We start from the raw sequence: 23,599 nt of genomic DNA on the forward strand, positions 1-23,599 counted from the left end.
TGTGTTTTAGCGCTCTCTGCCAGCGTGGCCCCAGCCCCAGCGAGGCCTGGATTCGCTGGGAGATTTAGGTGGGCACCAGGCTGGGGCTCCAGGGCAGGTGAGCTGGGCCGTGACGCCCCTCCACCCTTGTGTAGCCCCAAGTCTGCAGGACGGGTCTCCAGAGGTGTAGGGCTCAGCCAGCATCACGTGGTTTCGTGAGCGGCTGGGGTCTAATGGGGTGTAAGTTTGACCCTGCGTGTTAGGACGCACTTGCGTCTGTATACTCCTCTTTGTATCATCTGGGTGTGTCCGAGTGCGGTCAGTGTTGCTTGACCCCAGTGCCTGTCCGGCTGCCCGGTGTCAGGCAGCGGCACACGCGGCCCACATCCGCAAGGCAGAGCTGCTAGAGAAGGAAGCTGGGGGCGTGGCCGGACCTGGGGTGGGGCCACAGGTGGGTGGGGCATGGCCCCACCTTCGCGCCCACTCTGCGGAGCTAGCTGCCATAGGTCGGTAGGTCCGAGGCAGGGAGGGTGGGGAGCAGGTCTACACCGAAGCCTTTTCCTGTGTGTGAGTGGGGGAGGGGCAGAGCCGCTTCTGAGGGCGGGGCCAGTCACGTGGGCCTGACAGCTGGGGGGGGTGGCCTGCTGCAATGTGGTCGCGAGGCAGCCAGCTGTGGGAGCTGCAGCGCTGAGACCCCGGCCCGCCCTCTCCAGCGGCCACTGGCCGGGGCCACCATGTTCTCCAGAAAGAAGCGTGAGCTCATGAAAACCCCTTCCATCTCAAAGAAGAACCGGGCGGGAAGCCCCAGCCCGCAGTCCTTGGGGGTAAGTGGTGCCTCCGTGGGAAGTGGCGAGCGGGCGGGGACCTGAGCATGACACCGGGCGGTGGGGGAGAAGGGTGCGTCCCCAGCGCAGGGGACCAGGCTGCGACGCCATGCTGGGTCGGCGGCGGGGGGCCAGCTACAGCCCTCACCGGGCCAAACTGCAGGGGCTGCCGAGGACAAGAGGAGAGATGGGTGTTTGGCTCGTGGTAGGGGACCTTTGGGGTGGTTCTACGTCCCCCTGCTCCTTCAAGGGCTAAGAGAGTGGGTGGGGCAGGTGCCATCGTGGGACTGGAGCCAGGGTGGGGCAGCATTGGTTTACAATGCCTCAAGATGGGGGTCTCAGGAGGTGGGGGTCTCAGGCACTGTTGGGGTGGTGGGGGACCATGGTGGAAGGTGTATGGGGCAACAGGTGTGTAATGGGATCCACTGGGTTTATAGGGGCATGGGAGTGTCCACTGAGTCTGGGGTAGGTCTATGGGACTTGAGAGAGTATCTTGGGGCCTACAGGGTCTGGGAGGTGTCTGTAAGACTTGAATGCCTAAGGGGCCAGGGGGTATCTACAGGGTCTGGGGATATCCATGGGACTGGAGTGTCCATGGACTAGGGGTGTGTAGGGCCTGTAGTGTGTGGAAACCCACAGAGTGCCATAACAGGGAAGTGGGTGCGTCTGGAGGGATCTGAGCGGGGCTACAAGGGCCCCGGCCCTCCCCACCCCCATCAGGAAGTGGGGTGATACCTCCCCTGTGCCCTGTAGGCCCCGCCCCCGGTTGTGGTTTGGGCAGACCGTTGTTTGTGAAAGCTCTGTGGGGGAGGATATTGGGTAACTGTGGGGGGGCCCTGAATCAAATCTCAGCCCTGTGACCTCTGGCCTTTGACCCCTGTAGAGCCCACTTCACTGCAGGGAAAATGAGGCAGTGTGTGTAGTGGCTCTGTTCCCCTTTCCTTCCCTTCCCCTTCCCCAGGAGCTCCCCAGGAAAGACGGTGCAGACGCAGCCTGCCCTGGACCCGGCCTGGAGCCGCCAGTCGCCACCTCCAATGCCAAGGCCACGGGCACCCTCAAGCGGCCCACCAGCCTGAGCCGACACGCCAGTGCTGCCGGCTTCCCCCTGTCTGGGCCTGGTTCCTGGACACTCGGCCGCGGCCACCGAAGCCCACTGACAGCCGCCAGCCCTGCCGAACTGAGCGCTGAGGGGCCCTGTCCCGATGCCATCGATGACATCGCACACCTGCTGGCTGATGTGGCTCGCTTTGCTGAGGGGCTGGAAAAACTCAAAGAGTGTGTGCTGCGAGAAGGTGAGGTTCTGCAGGCCCTGTGGCCTGGTGGAAGGCCGATACAAGCCCTGTGAGGCCGTGGGAGGTGGGGGGGCACTGACGGAGGCTCAGAAGGGGGTTGCAAGGAGAGCTGTGTGGAAGAGGGCATTGCAGCTGAGGCTTTGAGGGGTGTATAGGAGTTAGGGGCAACTAGAAGGAAAAGGTATTGAGGCAGAGAGGAAGGCACATGCACAGACTCAGAAACGTGGAAATGGTAGTGCATTTAGAGAACAAGGTGCTGGTGTGTGAAATGCGTAAGGTGCAAGGCATGAGAATTCCAGGCAGGAATTATCCCGAGAGCAACGGGGAGCCATAGAAGGTATTAGAGCAAAGGAGGGATGAGATGAGGTGGTGCAGCATGGACTGGGGGTGGACTAGGACTGAGTAGAGACTAGGAGTGACAAGAGGCAGGATTGGCATGGGAGCTGCTGGGAGTGAGGGGCCGAGGGATACAGTTCCGTTTTCTCTTCCACGTGGCTGCTGACAGCCTTGCTTCCTGCCAAGTTATTTTCATCTGCTTCCTGTTTGTCCCTGGCAGCCCGGGCGGGCACCTCATACTCTGCCTGGGCCCCGCTCATCCTTCCGGAAACGCAGTGCCAGGGCTGTGCTGAGCGCTCTCAGCTGCTCCCCAGCCACCCGTTTCACAGACAAGGAAACCGAGGCCCCAGGCAAACCAGCCTCCTGCTCACCCAGAGCCAGGATCCAAGCACAGCCATGGAGCAGCCTACCCTGTGCTAGGGGGCTGTGCAGTGGGAGGGGCCTGGCCCCATTGGGAGCCCCAGGGCTATGTGGTTCCAGGGGTGCGGCCCCGAGCCAGTTTCCTGGGGAAACTTGCTAATCTCGGTTCTTTTTCTGTGTGGAGCTTCCTTGGAGGCCCAGCCAGGGCATGGAGCCAAGCTGCTGGCTGCCTAGAGGAAACGGGGCCAGGAGCAGGCCAGCACCCCTCTGCTTCTCGGGGTGGCAGGGCTGGAGGCAGGGTCTGGTGTGGGAAGGATAAGGGTTTGAGTCCCAGCTCTCCCCAGACCCGCCTGTGACCCTCGGGGGCAAGCTGCACAGCCTCTGAGCCTGGGGTGCCTCTCTGAAATGGGGTGCTCGCCTTCACTGGACCGCGGCACCCTCAGCATCTGGCCTGCAGCCAGCGCTCTCTGCAGCGGGGTTATTACGCCTTGTTGTGGGTCCCTGGGATCCACACCTGGCCAGGGGACCCTGGCACCGTCGGCCTGAGACGGCGTGGGCATGCCCACATGGGAAGGGAACCTCCACTCGAGCCCTCAGTTTCCCCACCTGCCTTTGCTTTTGGCCCCTGTCTCTGGGGCTGGGGCTTCCCCCGGCTACTGTGCGCCCTGAGCAGAGGGAGCCAGGACCCTGGCCAGGGCTAGTGGGACTTCCTCTACTGGGGGGAGGCCATGTAGACTAGCCAGAGCCGGTATGGCCACGAGTCTGCCCTTGGAGACCCTGATGGTTCCTGTGCTCCACAGCTCACATGCATTTGTGGGACCATGCACCCAGGGCCCCAAGGTGAGGTGACAAGGCAGGTACAGGGCCTCCCAGCCGTCCCAGCTGCTGGGAGCACACAGTGCTCAGGACACAGGCGACTGTTCTAATGGGAACACAGCAGCGGCTGAGCATTTGCCTTGGCCCTGCACAGCGGGGTCTGCCCTTGCAGGGATCCTGCTTGCAGCCGACTTCCTGGTGGGTGCAGGGGCTTGGTGGCTGAGGATGTGGGGCGTGCAGGGCTAGGTCGGATTCCTGAATCCCCTTCCTACCTCCTTGAGGCAGCAGTGGCTACGCACCAGGGTCGCCTTGGGTCTCCCTGGGACAGCATTCGGACCTGGATGCCGGGAGGGGATGGGCACTTGATTTCACAGTTCGCTTGGTGCTTTGAGCGTCCTGGGTGTTGTTTAGAAGCGAGAATGGCCAGACTTTGTCTCCTGTACTTCGGTTGTGTTGTCAGGAGGGACCAGTCCCTGGAGAAGGGCACCACGCCTGGTAAAGTGGGGAGTCAGAGAAACGGGGAAGGCCCTTAGTGATGTGGACGACAGGGCGGCTGCAACGCTGGGCTCAGGCACAGCAGGGATTGTGAGGCTGGTGCAGGGCCGGGCAGGGTTTCGTTCTGACGCACACGGGGTCGCTGTGAGCCAGAGCCGACTCGACGGCACCTAACACCCGAGGCACAGATTCACTGGGAACAGAGGCGTCAAAGCCCCCTGGCCTGCCGGCCGCCGGGCCTCCCCTGCAGGCACTGCGTCAGCCCCGTCTCGCTCCTGGCTTCTCCTCCCGCGCAGGGCGCAGGTCTGTGCTGCGCTTACCTGCACGCACTGCCGCAGCTGCCGCTGTCCCACAAACAGCGTTGAGAGCACAGGCATTTGAAGCCCTGGGCGTGGGGCCAAATGTGGACGGAGTAGCCGCGTGGTGGTTGATCAGTGACTTCTCCTCTCACGCCCCCAGTTTCCCCATCTGCAAAGTGGGTGTGATGAGAAGACCCCCCCTTGGTGGATGGGGCTGCGAGATAATGGGGTACTCCGACCAGTGGGCTGGCGAGAGGACTAGACAGGATCTTGAACTCCCCAGGGCTAGGGCAAAGGATGGGCCAGGTGGGCTGCCTGGTGGAGGAGCCCCAGCACTGCCACTTCAGGTACAGCAAGAGTTTGCTTTCTGGGAGGACAGGGGATAGGTGTTCTGAACAGAGGGGACCATGCGCCATCCAAGGCCCCACAGTGAGCTCTAGGCAGGTGCCCACACCCAGCTCTGCCTCAGTTTCCCCATGCAGAGGCAGAGACTCTGATGAGTCTGGCAGGCATTTCCTCCCTCCTTGCTCACACCCTCTGTGTCTACAGACCTCCTGGAGGCCCGCCGGCCATTGGCGCACGAGAGCCTGGGCGAGGCGCTACGTGTGATGCGCCAGGTCATCTGTAAATACCCGCTGCTGAACACTGTGGAGACGCTCACCGCCGCCGGCACCCTTATCAACAAGGTCAAAGGTGAGCTGGGGCAGAGCGAGGGCGCCACCTGGGAGGGCTTCCTGGAGGAGGAAACCTTGGAAGGTGTTTTTTTATTGGGGGTGACACATTAAATAAGTTGATCTTATTCATTCACTTCTACTGTAAAATTATAGCTCTAGTTACAGGATACCTACTAAAAATGAGCTCTGATGCAATGGCTAAGGTTGGCTGCTAACCAGAGGGTGGACGGTTGGAATACCAGCTGCTCTGTCCTAGAGGGTCACTGAGTCAGAATCAACCAGCTGGTTTTTTGGTTTATATGTACGTATATATAAACACACATACATACACATACATACATATAAAACAAAACATTTGCCAATTCAACATTTTTATGGGCCCAATTTAGTGACACTGGTCATGTTCACCATGTTGTACGATCACCACCACTATCCTTTTCCAAACCCACCATCACTATGACTGGATGCCCAGAGTCCCCGGAGCTAAGACTTGCCTGCCCACCCCCTGCCCCAGCCCTGGTAACCATTAATAAACTTTGGTCTCTATGCCTTGGCCAATTCTAGCTATTTCATGTAAGTGGGGACACACAGTATGTGTCCCTTGTGTCCCTGTGTACCTGGCTCTTTTCACGTAGTGTAATTTTTCAGGGTTCATCTATATTATAACATGTTACTAGGCTACTGGCAAAAACCAAGACTTTAGGTATTGATGGAACCCCTGGGAGATGTTTCAACAAATGGTGTGGCACTGGAAACACTCGGCTATGCCAAGCATTTGGAAGACAGCTTCCTGTACAAGCGAATGGAGCCCATCTGTGTTTCCCCCCATGCCAGAGAAAGGTGAGCCCACAGAGTGGGGAGACTATTGAACCGTATCGTTAACATCACTGGCAAGTAGAATTTTGTTGAAGGTACTTCAAAAATGGTTGCAGCAGTATATTGACAGAGAACTTCCAAAAATGCAAGTGGGATTCAGAAGGGGATGCGGAACGAGGGATATCATGGCTGCTGTCAGATGGATCTTGACTCAAGGCAAAGAATACCAGAAAGATGCTTACTTGTGTTTTATTGACTATGCAAAGGCATTTGACTGCATGGAGCGTAACAAATTGTGGATAACGCTGAGAAGAATGGGAATTCCAGAAAACTTGATTGTGCTCGTGAGGAACCTGTACATAGACCAGGAGGCTGTCATTGAAATAGAACAAGGGGGCACTGCATGGTTTAAAATCAAGAAAGGTGTGTATCAGGGTTGTGTCCTTTCACCACAGTTGTTCAGCCTGTATGCTGAGCAAATAATCTGAGAAACTGGACTATGTGAAGAAGAGCACAGCATCTGAATTGGACGGAGAATCATTAACAACCTGCGATACGCTGATGGCACAACTTTGCTTGTTGAAAGTGAGGATGACTTGAAGCACTTACTGATGAAGATCAAAGACTACAGTCTGCAGTATAGATTACATCTCAACATGCAATGAAAATTTTCACAACTGGACCAATAAGCAATCTCATGATAAATGGAGAAAAGATAGAAATTGTCAAGGATTTCATTTTACTTGGATCTGCAATCAACACCCATGGAAGCAGTAGTTCAGAAATCAGATGACGTGTTACACTGGGCAGATCTGCTGCAAAGACCTCTTTAAAGTGCTTAGGAGCAACGATGTCTCCTTGAGGACTAAGGTGCACCTGACACAAACCATGGTATTTTCAGTTGCCTCTTACGCATGTGAGAGCTGGACAATGAATAAGGAAGACCGAAGAAGAGTTGATGCCTTCGAGTTGTGGTGCTGGCGAAGAATGCTGAAAGGACCATGGACCACCAGAAGAGCGAACAGATTTATCCTGGAGGAAGTGCAGCCGGAATGCTCCTTGAAGTGAGACTGGCCAGACTTCGTGTCACCTTTGGTCATGTTGTCAGCAGGGACCAGTCCCTGGAGAGCATCATGCTTGGTAAAGTGGAGGGTCAGCGAAAAAGGGGAAGGCCCTTGACGAGATGGACTGACACAGTGGCTGCAGTGATGGGCTGAGGTAGAGCAGGATTGTGAGGCCGGCACAGGACCGGGCAGCGTTTTGTTCTGTTGTACACGGGGTCTCTGTGAGTTGGAACTGACGACAACAATCAGGAATTCATTTGCCATTATGTCTCAGAGTGGTTTTCCTGTACAGAAAATTTCTCTCTACGATTAAAAAGTTTATTCCTGTAAAATGCAAGTGGGTTTTGAAGGATGCATAGGAGTTTGATGGACACGCTGCTTCAGTGCTTCCCTGGGCGTAAGGGTTCCCATGAGGTGGCTGTGGTGGATGACCCGCCTCCCTTCCTCTGCCTGCAGGCTTCCATTATGAGTGCAACAGTGAGGTGGACAAGCAGGAGTTTGAGAAGGCCCTGGAGACCATTGCTGTCTCCTTCAGCAATACGTGAGTGACTGTGGCAGCCAGCGGGGTGGGGGTGGGGGTGGGTTCCAGGGAGGCATGTGACACTGACCCCCTTCCTGGCAGCGTGTCCGAGTTCCTCATGGGCGAAGTGGACAGCAGCACCCTCCTGTCCGTGCCCCCAGGGGACCCAAGCCAGGTGAGCAGGGGCGAGGGAGGGGAGCCCTGGGTGTGGCACAGGGTCAGGCGGGCAGGGGTGAAAGGTCACCATGCTTCCCCTGTGGGCTTCGGCCTGTACCCAGGGGAGTGGGGAGCGTGTTCTGCAGTGTGGCCATGAGACAGGGCCCAGCACAGGGCTGGCCTCACCTGTCTCCTCCCGTATAGGCCATGGAGCACCTGTATGGACATGGGGGTGAGGGTACCCCCCCCAGCACTGAGGACTGTGATGAGGGTGAGTCTCCACCACAGGCCGCTGGAAGGAGTTTGAAGGGTGCACGGGACGGCAGGGGTGGAGGCTGAGGGGTAGGGGTAGCCTGGTGGCGGGGAGCTGGTCTGAGTGTGCCCCCTGCAGGCTGCCTGCGTCCTGAGGAAGTGGACATGATGCTGCAGCGCTGTGAGGGCGGGGTGGACGTGGCGCTGCAGTACGCCAAGAACATGGCCAAGTACATGAAAGACGTCATCGCCTACCTGGAGAAGCGCGCAGTGCTGGGTGAGGGATGGGGGTGGCGTGGACCTTGCATGGTCTCCTGGTTTGGGGGCCGCTTGGAGGTGGTCCACGAAGGACGTCCGCTGCCTTTCTTCACCTCACACCTGCCCCGCCCGCCCACAGAACTGGATTTCGCCAAAGGCCTGCAGAAGTTGGTCCACAACTGCAGACAGAGCGTCACGCAGGAGGTGAGGCACGGGGCCTAGGTGAGGGGCTGCCAGCCATGCCGCGTGGCCCTGGGGAGGAGGCGGCGCGGGGCCCCAGGACGCCGGGGCGCGCTGCTGACCGTCCCTCCCCCGCAGCCCCACATGCCCTTGCTGTCCATCTACTCCCTGGCGCTGGAGCAGGACCTGGAATTCGGTCACTGCATGGTGCAGGCTGCCGGCACGCTGCAGACGCAGACCTTCCTGCAGGTGGGCGGGGCCGGGAGGTGGGTGGGGCCCGGGGTGGGCAGGGCATCACTGGGCGGGGCAGCATGCCACTCACCATCGGTCCGCTTCCGCAGCCCCTGACACTGCGGCGGCAGGAGCACGAGAAGCGCAGGAAGGAGATCAAGGAGGCTTGGCACCGCGCGCAGCGGAAGCTGGTACGGCCTGTGTGCGCCGAGTGGGGCCTGGCGTGGACCTTGCGTGGTCTTCTGGTTTGGGGGCCGCACTGGTACGACTGTACCAATGACTCCCATTGCTGGCCGTCATGAGGGTCGGGGTCGCCTGTGGTCACGGCAGGCCAGAGGGAGACGAGGTCGATGCTTAGCTCTGTGGGATTCTGGTCTCTGATGCTCGCGGCCCTCTTCCGTTTTGCGCAGTCTCAAACTCTGGCTTCTTTTCCGGCTGTGTTAACGGTGTGCGGTGGAAGGCCCCTCCTGCCCCACGTCCCTCTCTCTGGTTTCCCACTTTGTATTCTCAGTGGCAGCTTGCCACAGGCGGACCGGGTTCCGCTCCTGGGATTTTACCCTCATCTCCTTACTCATCCTCACCTCAGCTGTGCCAGGGGCCAGGTTTACTCTCTATGGATGGACGTTCTGGTTGTTGCTGAGCTGTTACACACATCACGTCTATGACAAGCTGCGCCCCCCCACCCCATTGTTTGAGTGCTTATCTAATATACGAATTACCCTCTTGGGTCACTCTGCTCCCCTCCTCATGTGCAGGGCACCCGTCCCCTCCTCTTGGTGCACATGCTTTGCTCACTTTGGGTTGGACTTATTGATTTGCCAGAGCGCTTTACATATTATGGAACTCAGCTCTTGGTGATATGGATTACATATTCCACCACCCACCAGCTTGACTTTTTATTCTGTTTGTGGCCTGTTTTGCCAGCTAGGAATTTGTGATTGTGAACAGGGGCTGATTGTTACTAGTACGAGAGGGTTAGTGTCAAGCCGCTGACACCTATTATCACCTCCAGGGGATGGTCCCCGCCTCATGGAGGATGGCAAAGAGCATGATAAGGCCTGCCACCAGGAGCAGTAACCCTAAGACATCAGTCCAGTCTATGGCTTGCAGGTGTTGAGGCTGCCAACAAACCCACGGCTTCTGTAGGGTCTGGGGAGAAGAGTCCTTAGTAGGCCAATGGCAAGCACTGGCCCCAGGGCCGGTGGTGTCTCCCCACAGCAGCCGACACGGGATGCTGTGCTCTGGAGCAGAGGGACTGTGTCCCTCCCTGTCAGGAACAGACGCAGCAGTGGGGTTGGCCAGCTGCTCTAGGGGTGAGTGCTTGGTTAACAGTGCCCAGAACACCGACATGTGCTCGGGAAGAGGGGAGGGATGTGCCAGTGGCCACCAGCGACTAAGGGAAGTGCTGGCTCAGGGCACCTGGCAGAAAGGAGTCATCGCACACACTCATCCACCCCGTTGGCCAGGCCGCCATGTCTGTGTGGGGCACAGCGTGCGTTCCTGGTCGCGGGAGGGGCAGGAGGCACTCAGAGCCCTCCCACAGGGCATGGCTGAGTGTCAGAGATACTCAGTGGTTAGTAGCAGGTGACTGCCGTGACAGATGACTAGTCCAAAAAAATACCTCACTGCTGTCGAGTTGGACCCGAGTCATAGTGACCCCTCCTTGGGTTTCCAAGGCGGTGTCACTACGGAAGTAGATTGCCCAACCTTCCTTCCGAGGAGCGGCTGGTGGCTTTGACCCGCCAGCCTTCTGGTTAGCAGTCAAGTGCCTTAGGCACTACGCCACCAGAGTACTAGCAGATATCTCATAATCGGCGGTTGGTGCCTGTTAGTCGCAGCTCGCTGAAGTCTCTGCTTGTCTGGTTTCGGCCTTGCTCCCACCCTGATGATTTTCTGGAACCCGCTGTGCCTCTCCGGGTCCAGTTCTTTGTGTGGGGGCCTCTAACCGCGCAGGCTGCAGCAGTGTTGGAGTACGCGGGTCAGCGAGGGACGCACGGGCTTCCTTGTACTTACTCATCTACGGTGGACAATGTCACATTTTCTCAGCACGTGCAAGATTGTGCTTCTAGGGGTGGCTGGCATCTGCCGCTCTCCCAGCCCCACAGCACCTCCTTACAGAAGCCAAGCGTCTTTTCACATTTAACCCCGATGAGGCCAGAGGACCCAGGAAGCAAGGGAAGTGTGGGCTTACTCATGGCTACTAATCTCTAGTGGACAGCTCCCCAGCGGTTTCACTACGTAGTGACACTGTTCAGACAGATTAACCAGCAAGCGCAAGGAAGCCCGTGCCTGCCGAGCTTATGGGTACTCCGCCCTGACTGTGGGGCTGGGAGGCGTGGACCCCGAAGACCTGGTTCTGTGACAGTGCTCCTTGCCAACCCAGGGTGCCTGACTTCCTGTGGGTGGCCTCCATGTTCTCTGAGATGGAAGTGGGTGGTGGGTATTGGTGCAGGTCAGAGCTCAGCCTGGCCTCAGTCTCCTGGGCTGTACAGTGGACCAGTGTGATGCTCAGACCTCTAGGTCTGTCACGGGTATCACCTCGGTGCTGGACCGTGTCATCTTGGTGGGAAAGAAGTGGTGGCAGAGGTCTTATGCATGTTGTCTGCCGGGCTGGGGTGGGAAGTGAGGGAGGGCTGGAGAGGTGGTCCAGGACGGGCTTGGACGCCTCCCCGCCTTTGGGCCCCCCAGCAAGACGCCGAGGCCAACTTGCGCAAAGCCAAGCAGGGCTACGTGCAGCGCTGTGAGGACCATGACAAGGCACGCGTGCTGGTGGCCAGGGCTGAGGAGGAGCAGGCGACTGCTGGGCCCGGGGCGGGTAGCGCCGCCTCCAAGAACGTGGATAAGAGGCGGCGGCTGGAGGAAGAGGCCAAGAACAAGGTGAGGGCTCAGCGGCCGGGGAGCAGCCCCACCCACCTGCGTCAGTGTCTCGGAGGCACGTGGCAAAGCCCCACACTGGGGGTCTCAAATTCCGCGCTGCTGCTCGTCTCACGGTCCAGAGGCCCAGAGACCAGATTCAGGGTGTGGGTGGGCTGCACTCCGCTGGAGGTTCTAGGGGAGGGTCCTTCTTGTCTCTCCCAGCTTCTGTGGCCCCAGGTGCCACAGAAGATGCACCTGGGACCGCCTCCCTCCACTCAGCCTCCATCTCCACGTGGCCGTGTGTCCTCTGTATGTCTGTCCCGTTTCGTGAGAACAGCAGTCATTGGAGTCGGCCAGCCCTGCTCCAGTACAACCTTATAACTGATAACATCAGCAAAGATGATCTTTCCAAACAAGGTCATGGTCGCAGGATTTCCACGTTTCCTTCAGGGGGGCACAATTTATCTCACAGCACCTGCCTCTGCCTTGGGCTGCCTTCCTCCCAGGTACCCCATGACTCCTTGTAGCTCCGTGCCCCCCCATGCGCATTCAGCTGGCAGCTGAATCACCCCCCTGGGAGCCACCACCCCAACCCTCCTGGCTCCTGTCGACTCAGCCCTGTTCCGCATAAGAGGTTCTGGCACATGTATCTTTTTTGAGGGTTCAATTTAACTCACAACCTTCCTTTGTGCTTGGCTCAGCACTGGGGCTTCCAGGTGGGCGGGTCTGGCTAAGGCGCTGTGTGGACCCCTCCAGGCAGAGGAGGCCATGGCCACGTATCGCACGTGCGTGGCGGATGCCAAGACGCAGAAGCAGGAGCTGGAGGACACCAAGGTGACAGCGCTGCGGCAGCTGCAGGAGGTCGTTAGGCAGAGCGATCAGACCATCAAATCGGTGGGTGCTGCGAGGCTGGCGGGGCAGCGCGGGAGCCCGGGCCACGCCCCTGACCACGCCCCTGCCCGCACCCCGCCCACAGGCCACCATCTCCTACTACGAGCTGATGCACGTGCATACAGCGCCCCTGCCGGTCAACTTCCACATGCTGTGCGAGAGCAGCAAGCTGTACGACCCGGGGCAGCAGTACGCCTCCCACGTGCGCCAGCAGCAGCGCGGCGAAGAGCCCGACGTGCACTACGACTTTGAGCCCCACGTGTCCGCCAGCGCCTGGTACCGCCCGCCGCCCGCCCGGGGAGGGGGCTCCTGGGCCAGATCCCCCAGAGCTGGGCGTTTAAGAAGCCGAGTGTGTCCTCCGGTCAGGAGGCCGGGATTCGGGGTGGGGGTGGGGCCGTGCGCTCTCCACAGGCACTCGGGGAGCGTCCTTCCGGGTTTCCTCCGGCTTCTGGCCTCTCCTGGTCCCCCCTGGCTCATGACCCAGGCTCCAATCTCTGCCTCTGCCATCATGTGGCCGTCTGTCCCCTGTGTGTTTGTCTGGGTCTCTTCCGTTGACACCACTCACTGGATCAGGGCCCACCCTGAGGCACCGTGGCCTGAGGCGGATGGATTACATCCCCACACATGCCCTCTCCAACCAAGGCCATGTTCACGGGTGCTGGGGTCAGGCATACTATTTTTTCCGGGAAGACAGTTTACCCCACTACAGGGAGCCGATGTCCTGCCCAAAAGGGCTGTGGTTGTGAGGGTGCCTCGGTGACCCCACCATGGCGGCCTCTCTGGTGCACCCCTAGGTCCCCAGTGATACGTGCTCGAAAGGGCAGCTTCAACGTCAGTGAAGTGGCTGGGGTAGAGGCTGGCAGCCCCCTGGTGGCAGGCGGGCCGGAGGAGGGGGTGCTGGCCAAGGAGCGGCGGGGTGAGTGCCAGGCAGGGTGGGGGCACAGGGCATGGGGGGTGGATGCTGCCTCCCACCGCCCCTCACGGAGATGTGTCCCCCGCTCCAGGTGGGCGTGGACACCAGGTGCACAAGTCCTGGCCCACCTCAGCTGCAGATGCCAACAGCAGTCTGGACGCGGGCTCAGGCTCAGGTGAGGGCTTGTCTGGCAGCAGGGAAGGGGTCCAGGGCAGTGTCCACCAGCCCTGGGAGGTTTGACACCACATCTCCTGCTCAGGGGACTTCAAGAATTTTGAGCGAACCTTGTCCAGTGGCACTGTGTCATCCAGTGAGGAGCTGGACCAGGAAGGTGGCCGGGGAACTTCAGCCTTCGAGCAGAGTGAGGCCCTGCTTGGGTGGGGGAGTTGGTCAGCACTCTGCCCTGCCTTGGGTATCCAGGGGCCAGGCATCAGGCCGCTCTGACCGTCCGCCCACCCCAGGTGAGCTTGATGGCATGGCTCCCTCATTGCCTGTGGCTGTGCCCAGCGGGCCCTTCCGGAATGTGGGACTGTCCAAGGCGGCGCGGACCCACCATCTGCGCAAGCTGCGTACACCTGCCAAGTGCCGTGAATGCAACAGCTACGTGTACTTCCAGGGCGCTGAGTGTGAGAAGGTGGGTCTCACGCGGGGCCGGGATGGCTTCCAGGAGAAGGGAACTGCCAGCTGGGCATGGGATAACATCTTCCCACCCTGAGGGTTCCCATGGGACGCAGTGACAGGTCCCACTCACCCTGCACCCCTCTAGTGCTGCCTGGCCTGCCACAAGAAGTGCCTGGAGACACTGGCCATCCAGTGTGGTGGCAAGAAACTGCAGGGCCGGCTGCAGCTCTTTGGGCAGGACTTTGCCAGGGCGGCCCGCGGCACTGCAGATGGCGTGCCCTTCCTTGTCAAGAAATGTGTGGGCGAGATTGAGCGGCGTGCCCTGCGCACCAAGGTGACCACTGGGGAGGTGGGAGCAGGGCTGGGGAGAAGTGGGCCTGGAGAGCAAAGGCTGACCAAGTCCCGCCCCCAGGGCATCTATCGGGTCAACGGGGTGAAGACACGGGTGGAGAAGCTGTGCCAGGCCTTCGAGAACGGCCAGGAGCTGGTGGAACTGTCGCAGGCCTCACCCCATGACATCAGCAACGTGCTCAAACTCTACCTGCGCCAGGTGAGCAGCAGCACGCACCGTGAACCCCGCCCGCGGAGGAGGCTCGGCAGGGGCGTGCCCAAGGCCGGGTGGGCGTGACCAGCAGCGGCGGGGCGGGGCCTTGCCGTGCTGGGCCCCCTGACCCTGCTGCCACCGGGCCCCCAGCTGCCGGAGCCGCTGCTGTCCTTCCGCCTGTACCACGAGCTCGTGGGGCTGGCCAAGGAGAACCTGAAGGCGGAGGCTGAGGCCAAGGCGGCGTCTCGGGGACGGCCCGACAGCGGGGAGAGCGGGGCGGTGCCCGCAGCCATGGCAGGCCGGCTGCGGGAGCTGCTGCGGGACCTGCCTCCCGAGAACCGGGCCACGTTGCAGTACCTGCTGCGGCACCTGCGCAGGTGAGGGCGCCCGGCGGTTGGGGCGGGGCCCCCCGGGTTCCGCGGCCGCGCTCAGCCCACCGCCTGCCCCCAGGATCGTGCAGGTGGAGCAGCAGAACAAGATGACGCCGGGGAACCTGGGCATTGTGTTCGGGCCCACGCTGCTGCGGCCGCGGCCCACCGAGGCCACCGTGTCCCTCTCGTCCCTGGTGGACTACCCCCACCAGGCCCGCATCGTGGAGGTGCTCATAGCGCACTATGGCCTGGTGTTCGAAGACGAGCCTGAGGAGGCGTCGGGGGCCCAGGTAGGATTCTGCCTTGGCGGATGGCACAGACCCGGCTCACGGCAGGGGCTGGCCAGCTGTTGGCTCACGGCCACAGGGTCCAACAGGGAGCTGTGTGCTGTGCACAGATGTGGGGCCTGGGTCTCGGGAAGGGCCCAGGCCCTTGCTCTCACGGTACCCACAGCCGTCAGATCCCCCTCCTCCATCTCCAGGATTCCCAGCATTTTATGGCAGGTCACTGGGCCCAGCAGGTCCTCCACCTGACTGTGCGGCTATCATTTCAACCCTGGAGGACTGGGACTGTCCTCACCAGACAGGGAAATGGGGGTGGTGGTGTTTCCTTGGGCCCTTGAAAGGGGTTCAGGCAGGGAGGAGACCCCTCTCCAGCTGGGTTGGGATCTCAGTGGTGGTCTGGCCCCTCCTTTAGGACGGGCCTGAGGTTCCTGATCCCTGTGTGTGTCCTGGGGCCGCTGGGACAAAGTCCCACATACTGGGGGCCTCACGGCCTGGAGGGCGGAAGTCTGAATTCAGGGTGTCGGTGGGCAGCATGTCCCCTGGAGACCTGGGGGGCCCATCTGGCCGCCTGCAGCTCGTGGTGTTCCTGGCCTTGTGGCTGCGTCACTGCAGTCCCTGCTTTGTCACACATCTCCCCTTCCTCCGTATGGACGCCTCTCCGTTGGTACTAAGACCCACCCTGATCCAGCATCACAGCTTAACAGCTAACAATCCCAGAAGTTCTGATGCCAAACGGGTCATGTTCGTGGGTGCTGCAGACTAGCTGGGACCCAGATTAGCCCGTCACGGGCACCGCCGCTCTCTGCTTCTCTGGGTTCGGCTGGCTTCTGTCCCTGACAGCACACCCTCATTGTATGTCTCCTGGCGTCTGTCCATGTCTGGGCAGCAGCAGGCTCCCAGCTGGTGGGTCAGGACGGTTTGCAGCAGCTGGGCTGGGAGGGCACTGCGGCAGCTTTGGTGCTCATGTCCGCGCTGGGCTCAGTTCTGTCTGGAATGGCTGCTTCCGTTGACCAGGTTCTAGGATGCAGGGATAGCCGTGTGTGTGGTCCATCTTCCATGGCACCAGGTCTTACTAACTTGTAAGGTGGAGGGTGGGTCGAGCTGAGGCCTGGTCTTCCTGACCCCGTGCATCCTGCAGGACGGGGCGGCCGGCCAGTGGCCCGAGGGTGTGGTGCAGGTGCCGTTCTCGCAGGCGGGTGAGGCAGTAGCTGAGCCCTCGCCGGAGACGCACGAGGATGGGCCCCGCGGTGAGTGGGGCTGTTTCCTTCATTGGTCTGTCCATCTGTGTCTCATCCACCCCTGTGTCTTCTGCTTCTCTCTTTGTCATGTCCCTCTGTGACCTGTCTCTGCTCCCCTTTATCTTCCTGGCTGTCTTTGCTTCTCCTCCTTCGTCTGTAGTCTCTGTGCCCCCACACCCCCACTTCTGTTCCTCATCCCTCTACCTCCTGTCCCCCTGCTCATGTCTGCCCCCTTCTCCCCGTGTCTGTCTCCCTCCCTGACTCTGTCTCCCTTGGTCTTCCCCAGGATCCCACCTGCCATCCAATGACTCGGACTCGGAGCTGGAGGAGGCCTGTGACCTGCAGTCGTCGGGGGCCAGTGCCCTGCACGGCCTGAGCGTCCTGGACAAGCAGGAGAGTGAAGCCAGCCTGGAGGAGGGCGCGCTCAGCAGCAGCGAGGAGCCTCTGGAGCCGCCCGCTGCGGAGGAGGAGGAGCCGGCCTGGCAGCTCTCCGCGTGTAACACCAACCAGTCCAACAACGCGGCCGGTGCCCAGCTGCCCCCAAGACTCAGTGGTGAATGCACTGCGGTGGGCGTTCACGGGAAGAGGCGGCCCAAGCTGGTTTAAGCCACCGGCGGGAGCGCAGGGCTCGGTCTGGGGCAGCCAAGCTGAGGGCGTCCCGTTCTATGTCCCCGTGGGGTGCTCTCACAGAAGGAAGCTTTAGAAGCCTGGGCAGAGGCCATGGTGGGGGTGGAGGCTGGACACCGACCGCAGGACTTCTCTGGAAATCCTGCTGTGCACACCTGGGCTAGACATGGTGGCTTCTCCCACAGGTTCTGGGCTGGTTCTCAACTTGCACATCTACTTTGCTTAAAATAAAGTGTTGGGCTGAGTCCATCCGCTCTGGCAGCACAGGCCGGGGAACAGAGGGGCTCGTCCTCGCCCTCCGCACTGGGCGGTCCTCAAGGTGGGCTTGCAAACATTCTTACGTCACAGACCCTTCTCGCGCACGCTATCTGGTAGAGCATTCTGGATGACAGAAGTGCTCATCTGTGCTGCCCAACGACAGCCCCAGCCCCACGCGGCCACTGTGCCCTGGGGGTGTGGCAGGTGTGACTTGAGAGGTCCGGCTGTTAATGCATTCACTTAAAAAGGTACAGTGCTGAGCAGCTTGGGGTAAGAGGTGAAGGCATGCGGGTTCCCATTGCTGAGGCAGTGCGGCCTGCTGGGCCCTCATGTGTACCCCTAGAGGCGAAATTCCAACTGGGACGCAGCAACCCAGGCCCAGCCTGGAAGCCACCTGCGCATGGGGCCGGCAGCTTCCCTCAGAGAAAAGCAGCGCCCCGTGTCACTCATACCTGATGCATTTGTACCATGAGAGTCACGCCGGGGAGGGGCCTGGCCTTTCTGTTGGCAGGGCAGCCGAGACCCACTGCACCTAGGGCCCTGCTGAGATCAGCTGCATGGTGCAGCCCAGCAAACACGTCACACTCAGAAAGCCCTCAGCGCTGCGTTCTGAGGGCGGCCACCCCCCACTTCATATACTAGTACAGTGCATCGCACAACCACGGCCACTCTCTGTGGGCTTGGTGGCTGCTTTCACCCTGCAGTGGCAGAGAGATTGTGACTCCCAGCTGTGGCCCACACAGACACGTTTACTCTCACACTCCACAGACAAAGTCTGCCAGCCTCCCTCCCATCCACGTAAAAGGTCAGAACAGACAGGCCAACAGCACAATTCCCAACAGGCTGAGGCAGCACACCCCGTGCCCACCCACAGGTGGAAACGCCACGAGGCCTCCCTGCACATCAGGCCATCAGTCCCAAAGGGGAACAAAGCTGACATGCTACGACGCGCACAGACCCCGTGACACCATGAGAGAAGGCCAGAGTGTCTGAGCCCACTGACATGAACTGTGCAGGACAGGCAGAGCTACAGACAGCGTCAGGAGATAGCAGAGGAGGGGAGTCACTGCTTAGGGGTGCTGAGTTTGTTTCAAGGGTGACAGAATATTCTAGAACTAAATTGAGATGAGATGTGCACTCTAATTTTATATAGTGTGAATTTCACGTCAATGAAAAAGATTCAAATGTAAGGAAAATAGAAACTTCCAGAAAGCAAGACCCTACCCCTACCACGCACATACAAAGGACAGAAGGACACAGTCACCTCTCCCCGCACAAGGGTAGCACCAATGGCCCAGTGAACCAGCTGTTCACATCACACGGGGACAGATGGGGGACGTGGGAAGTGGGGAGGACAACGACACCCTGAAGACCAGATGCTGGCTGTTACCACCTCCAGAACATTCCGTGTTAGGACCCCACTCTGGCAGTGCCCTATGGGAGGTCCAAGAAGGATTTGTGACCCCATGAGAAAGGCAAGTCCAGAGGCACAACCATGGCCAGTGCCCTGTGTGCAACAGAAAGGCAGCGAGGCAAGGAGCTGCCTTCCCACCACCGTGTGCGCACACCGGGGCCACCGTGCACACACATGGGGGCCACCGTGCGCACACACGGAAAGACCAGAATGGGAGCGTGTGACTGGGCGGTGACCAGGGAGCGGAGCTCTGTAGCAGGCTCTTAATGTGAGGGAATAATTACCCTGCTGTGGGAGGATGCGTGTCAGACCGTGCCCTGTCACCAGCCATCATGCTCAGATCTGTGACACAAGTTACTCACATGACCTTTATTGTTAGCAGCCCCGTGTTCAGCGCCAACTCGTGGCTCCAAACCCTTTTGTCCTCACCCCTGGCCGAGTCTAAGCCTGGACCGGCAGAGGAAGCTGGAAGGACCCGGATTCGCCCGTGACATCTCCTGTGATGCTGGCTGCTGTGGGCCGGGTCCCCACAGCCTTCTGCCCTCTGGGCAGTGGCCTGCATAGACCCGCCCGTCAGCACTGACAGCCCACCAGGCTCCAAGGACCCGCCGTGTGTCATGTGTTCACTGGCCAGAGTGTGCCGTCCTCATCCTCGATGGTACCCTGAGGGTGCTGGTCCCACAGCCCATCATCCTCAGGGCTGGGTAGAAGGAAGAGGGTGGCTCCGTGAGTGGGCAGACCTGGGGCTGGGCACCTCGCCCCACTCAGAGGCCCAGGCTGGCTCTGCAGATGGTGACAGGGCCTGGGAGAGAACGATGCAGGCACTGAGGTGGCCTGAAGGAACACAGGTGGGTGCCCTGCGTGTAGATGCAGGCCCCAGGGGCACAGCCAGGCCATGGGGGCCGCCAAGGCCACCAGCCCGTGGCCCAGAAGAGGGAAGCCAGGCAGCCTGACCCTGATGCAGTGTTACAGGGCTAGGCAACATGCGGTCCCTGGACAGGGCAGCTCCTCCAGGACAGAGAGGCCTGGAGCCAATGCCAAGGGGGGTCTCGACAGCGTAAGGCGCTGCCCACCCTAGTCCCCAAGATGCCACAGCCCCTACCAAGGCACCCCCAGGGCTGAGACAACAAAACACCCACCCTTGTCCCAGCAGTCTCGGGTGACTGCACCCCACCTCTGTGGTGGCTGGAGTCTGGGAGCAGAGACAGGTGTGCATTAGGACGCCTGTGTACACCCAGTGCCCCTCTGGCACCTGGGTGGGCCACGGGGTAGGGAAGATGACAGGGACACGCCTTGCTCCTTCAGCCTCTGTGAGCAGAGCTCTCACCTGTGGGCCCTCCCCCGAGTGCGACCATCACTGCACGAGCCGGTAGGTGATGTACCTGCCAGCTGTCTCGCTAGGCCGGATGATCTTCACCACCTGTAGGGGGTGGGGAGCACAGTCAGTGCAGGGGTTTTGGACAGTCTCCAGGTCAAATAGGGTGGCAGGCCCCCCATGACCTCAGGCTCTCCAAGGAGGGAGGCTGCCAGTCCAAACCCAGGGCCAGAAGGACCGGCCCAGCGTGGTCCTCTCCTCAGGTTGCTGCCTCTCAGCTACCTGGGTTTTCACGCTGGGCCCACCATCGGGGTCCTGGGCAGGGGCCACCCTCACCTGGCCGCGTTTTATCCCGAAGTATCGTGCCACCGGGTCCCCAGCCTGGATCCTGGGCAGCTGGTTCTCCCGGAGCTTACTAGGGGTGTGGTCAAGGAAAAGCCATAGGGACGTCTGAGAGGAGAGGACAGCAAGTCAAAGGCAGAAAAGGTGGAGGGGGTGGGGAGAGAGAGACAGATCCACAGGGCTTCCAGAAAGGATACTATCGGGCCAGCAGCTCTGTCACCTCCTCCTTGGTCATGACGACATGCTCAGGCACCAGCTGCAAAGAGAAGCACTGTCACCCGGCACCGGGACACCCAGGTGACCAGCCCAGGGGCCACACCCTAAGAACCCTGGCTCTGCTCTCTTCAGCCGACAGCCCCACACCTACTCCGGGAGCCCCAGATCCTCAGCCCGACTAACAGCAGGAGCTGCGTCCGCACACCGGTGGACCTGGGGTCTCGAGCCCGCCTCCCCCGGCTCCTGCCCAGCACAGGCCCATCCTGGGTGTGACCAGGGAGCCCCGCGCCCTGCCCTGCAGCCACTCACCTCATGCTCCGTGATGTTGATGAGCAGCTCCTGCTGCAGGAACTGCTCCAGGATGTATTTGGGGGCCATGTCGACCAGGGACTGTGGGGAGATGGAGCTCAGCGCTGTGGCAAGTGCACCCCAGCTCCTGAACTGACCGCCCCACTTCCGTGTCCTCCCCCCAGGGAGGCCTCCAGGACACAACCAGGGAAACAGCCCATGTATGTGCGGGATGGGGCTCATGTCGTGAGCTGTGGTGACATGATGGCAGGTGGGCACCGCCGCACAGCCTGCTCTGCCCAAATGCCAAGAGGCTGCTGCACTCCACGTGTGACAGCATGACCCTGTGCCCATGTTAGCCCTCACGCCCACGTGACTGAGAGCTCAGACAGGGACCGACACATGTGACAGCACGACCCTGTGCCCACACGTTAGCCCCACTCACACCCATGTGACTGAGAGCTCAGACAGGGATCGACACACCCAGATGGTGTCCTCCGACCCAGCACTGGGGGAAGGCGTCCTGGGTCAAACCCACCCAGTCGGGTCATACGGGGAGGGGCCACAGGGGGCGAGAGGCAGGAAGGGGAGGCGGCAGAACCAGAGGGGGAAGTGGTCAGGGCTGACGCAAACACGCGACCACTTCCTGTTGCAACAGCATGTGCCCTCTCCCCCAGCACCCACCTGCTTGGCAGAGGGCGTCATGCCCTGCTGCACCACAATGAGGGCACGGGTGATGTTCTCCTCCTGCATGCGCTGGCAGTACACTTTGATGGTCTTGATGCCCACCTTGGGCTCCTCTGGGGACAGCAAAGGCGACAGGTCAACCACAAGGCCGGGCAGCTCTCCAAGCATCACACACACACACACCACACACCCGCCCGTACCCCCTCCTCCTCAACAACTGCCTTCTCTCCCTTGCTGGGGCTTCAGTTCCCTGTGTGGAAAATAACTGAGTCACTGGTTCCCTAAACACAGGGCTGGCTGCTCCATTCTCCGCAGCTAAAATGAGGCCTGATCCCACTGGACCTGAAAGACCCTATCCCGGAGAACAGGGTGTCCCCAGAATTCACGCAGTTCAGGAAGAGTCCACAGGAGGGCAGACACCTGGATTGGCAATGGAATGATGGACCCTCAGGGGCAGCACACACAGCCTGATGGAGCCACACTTGAGAGTCCAGAACTAAACATGGCGTCAGCAGTCACCTGATTCTCCCCCCAAGTCCAACCTGGGGGAAGGAAGAGTCTCTACTCAGTGGTAACGCACACAAGAGTTCACACAAGCAAAAGAGGAGCTACCCCCCCACAAAAATGAACTCAAAACAGACCAATGACCCAAATGCAAGAGCAAAAACCACAGAACTTCTCAAAGAAAACACAGGATGGCTTTTTATCAGCAAGTTCTTAGATCCAACACCAAAAGCACCACAGACAAAATACAAAATAGCTACACTGAACTTCATCAAAATTTAAAACTTGTGTTCAACAAAGGACTTTAACAGCAAAGTGAAGACAGAACCTACAGACTGGAAGGGAACTTCTGGGAACCATGCGTCAGGTAAGAATTTAATAACTGGAATGCATAAAGAACTCTACCAATACAACAACTCAAACCAAATACAGGCCATCTCCAGATCAGGAACACATTCTATGCCTAAAACTGTCTTTAACTCGAATACAAACGTGATAGACAACAGTTAGGTACAGTTCATGCCTAATGACAGTCCACTGTTTGTCTTGGCACAATGGAAAACTATGCAACACTAAAGGGTAACAGAGAGTCCGCACAACACCGTGTAACATGGATGAACTGGGAGGACACGATGCTGAGTGAAGTAAGCCAATCGCAGAAGGACAGATATCGTATTAGCTCAATATTGTAAAAAGTCAAGGAAAGGCTTATATATGGAAGGAAACTTTTTGTTGGTTATCAGGGATGGGAGGGGAGGGGAGGGAACACCGCAAATAAATAAATAAAAATGGCTGTCAAAAATAAATTAAACAAAAGAAAACTTGTAAAGAAAAAAGTTTTTTGGGATCCGGCAAGATGGCAGACTAGGCAGAAAGACTGCACAGACCCTCTTCAACAAAGAAAAGGGAAACCAATTAACACAGACACAGAAGATAATCCTGGACCCCTGAGTCTTGAAGGGAAGGATATACAAGTGGACTAAACCCCAACTAGCAGAAGAATGTGCATGAAAATTCCAAAAAAGGAGACAGACGGAGCTGCAGTCTGGCAGCAATCCTGAGTGATCCTGACGGCACAGACAGCTTGGAGATTCCCGAGTGGTGGTAGGACCTAAGAATTAACCTAAAAATCACCCTGCTAGCCAGGGACTGCATGGAGGACTGTGCACGTTGGCTGGGGAACAAACGGAGAAGATGAAGAGAAAGGTGGGCTGAGCTGTGGACTTTTGCTGGTCCGGAGGGCGCTGCCATTGTGAAGGTTCAAAAAGCAGCTTGACTATGTTGAATATTTAAAGAGACAGCGCTCTCGCAGATTCCTGGGTCTTAAGAACACACTCTACTTTCCAGCAACCCCAAGGACACTCAGGACCTGCAAGGCTGACAAGGTACGACATTTCTCTTGTTACTCTTGGTGAATGGAGGTGCAGCCATTCTCCACTCCCACCTACCTTCTGGGCCCACAGGAACTCCATCACAGTCTGTGCTCAGACAGAGCCTGGGTGCCCTGCCCTGTCCTCCACCAATATTTTTTTTCTCTTTCTTTTTTCTGGTGATTAGTTTGCTTATATTTGTCTGTTTTAAAACAACTAATATTATTAATACTTTTGTCCTCTTTATTATTATTCTTAATCTTCCCCTACCAGGTCCTAGTTTTCAGCATTTTTTCTTTTCCCTGTGC

General features: G+C 59.2%; 2 protein-coding genes across 2 annotated transcripts in view; one reads left to right on the top strand and one right to left on the bottom strand.

Annotated features, from left to right (window-relative positions):
* Positions 1 to 713: 713 nt before the first annotated feature.
* ARHGAP45 (Rho GTPase activating protein 45) lies at positions 714 to 16,876 on the top strand. Its single transcript, XM_007954596.2, has 23 exons — positions 714 to 803; positions 1,765 to 2,095; positions 4,951 to 5,094; positions 7,412 to 7,496; positions 7,578 to 7,650; positions 7,836 to 7,902; positions 8,023 to 8,160; positions 8,281 to 8,345; positions 8,460 to 8,570; positions 8,663 to 8,743; positions 11,241 to 11,429; positions 12,165 to 12,302; positions 12,385 to 12,575; positions 13,094 to 13,215; positions 13,304 to 13,387; positions 13,472 to 13,573; positions 13,674 to 13,846; positions 13,979 to 14,167; positions 14,246 to 14,383; positions 14,528 to 14,754; positions 14,828 to 15,038; positions 16,171 to 16,279; positions 16,557 to 16,876. The coding sequence occupies exons 1-23, from the start codon at positions 714 to 716 to the stop codon at positions 16,874 to 16,876; spliced, it is 3,378 nt and encodes a 1,125-aa protein (XP_007952787.1).
* A 3,047-nt stretch (positions 16,877 to 19,923) lies between these two features.
* Positions 19,924 to 23,599, bottom strand: part of POLR2E (RNA polymerase II, I and III subunit E) — a 13,352-nt gene continuing 9,676 nt past the window's right edge. Inside the window, exons 3-7 of the mRNA XM_007954552.2 lie at positions 21,415 to 21,530; positions 20,752 to 20,832; positions 20,424 to 20,482; positions 20,221 to 20,299; positions 19,924 to 19,989 (exon numbers count right to left, since the gene is read on the bottom strand). Of these exons, the coding sequence (XP_007952743.1) occupies positions 19,924 to 19,989; positions 20,221 to 20,299; positions 20,424 to 20,482; positions 20,752 to 20,832; positions 21,415 to 21,530 (401 nt within the window). The remainder of the gene's footprint in view (positions 19,990 to 20,220; positions 20,300 to 20,423; positions 20,483 to 20,751; positions 20,833 to 21,414; positions 21,531 to 23,599) is intronic.

This window comes from Orycteropus afer, unplaced genomic scaffold, assembly GCF_000298275.1.
Source record: "Orycteropus afer afer isolate SDZICR_OR568_19922 unplaced genomic scaffold, OryAfe1.0 scaffold00466, whole genome shotgun sequence".
NCBI classification, from domain to species: domain Eukaryota; kingdom Metazoa; phylum Chordata; class Mammalia; order Tubulidentata; family Orycteropodidae; genus Orycteropus; species Orycteropus afer.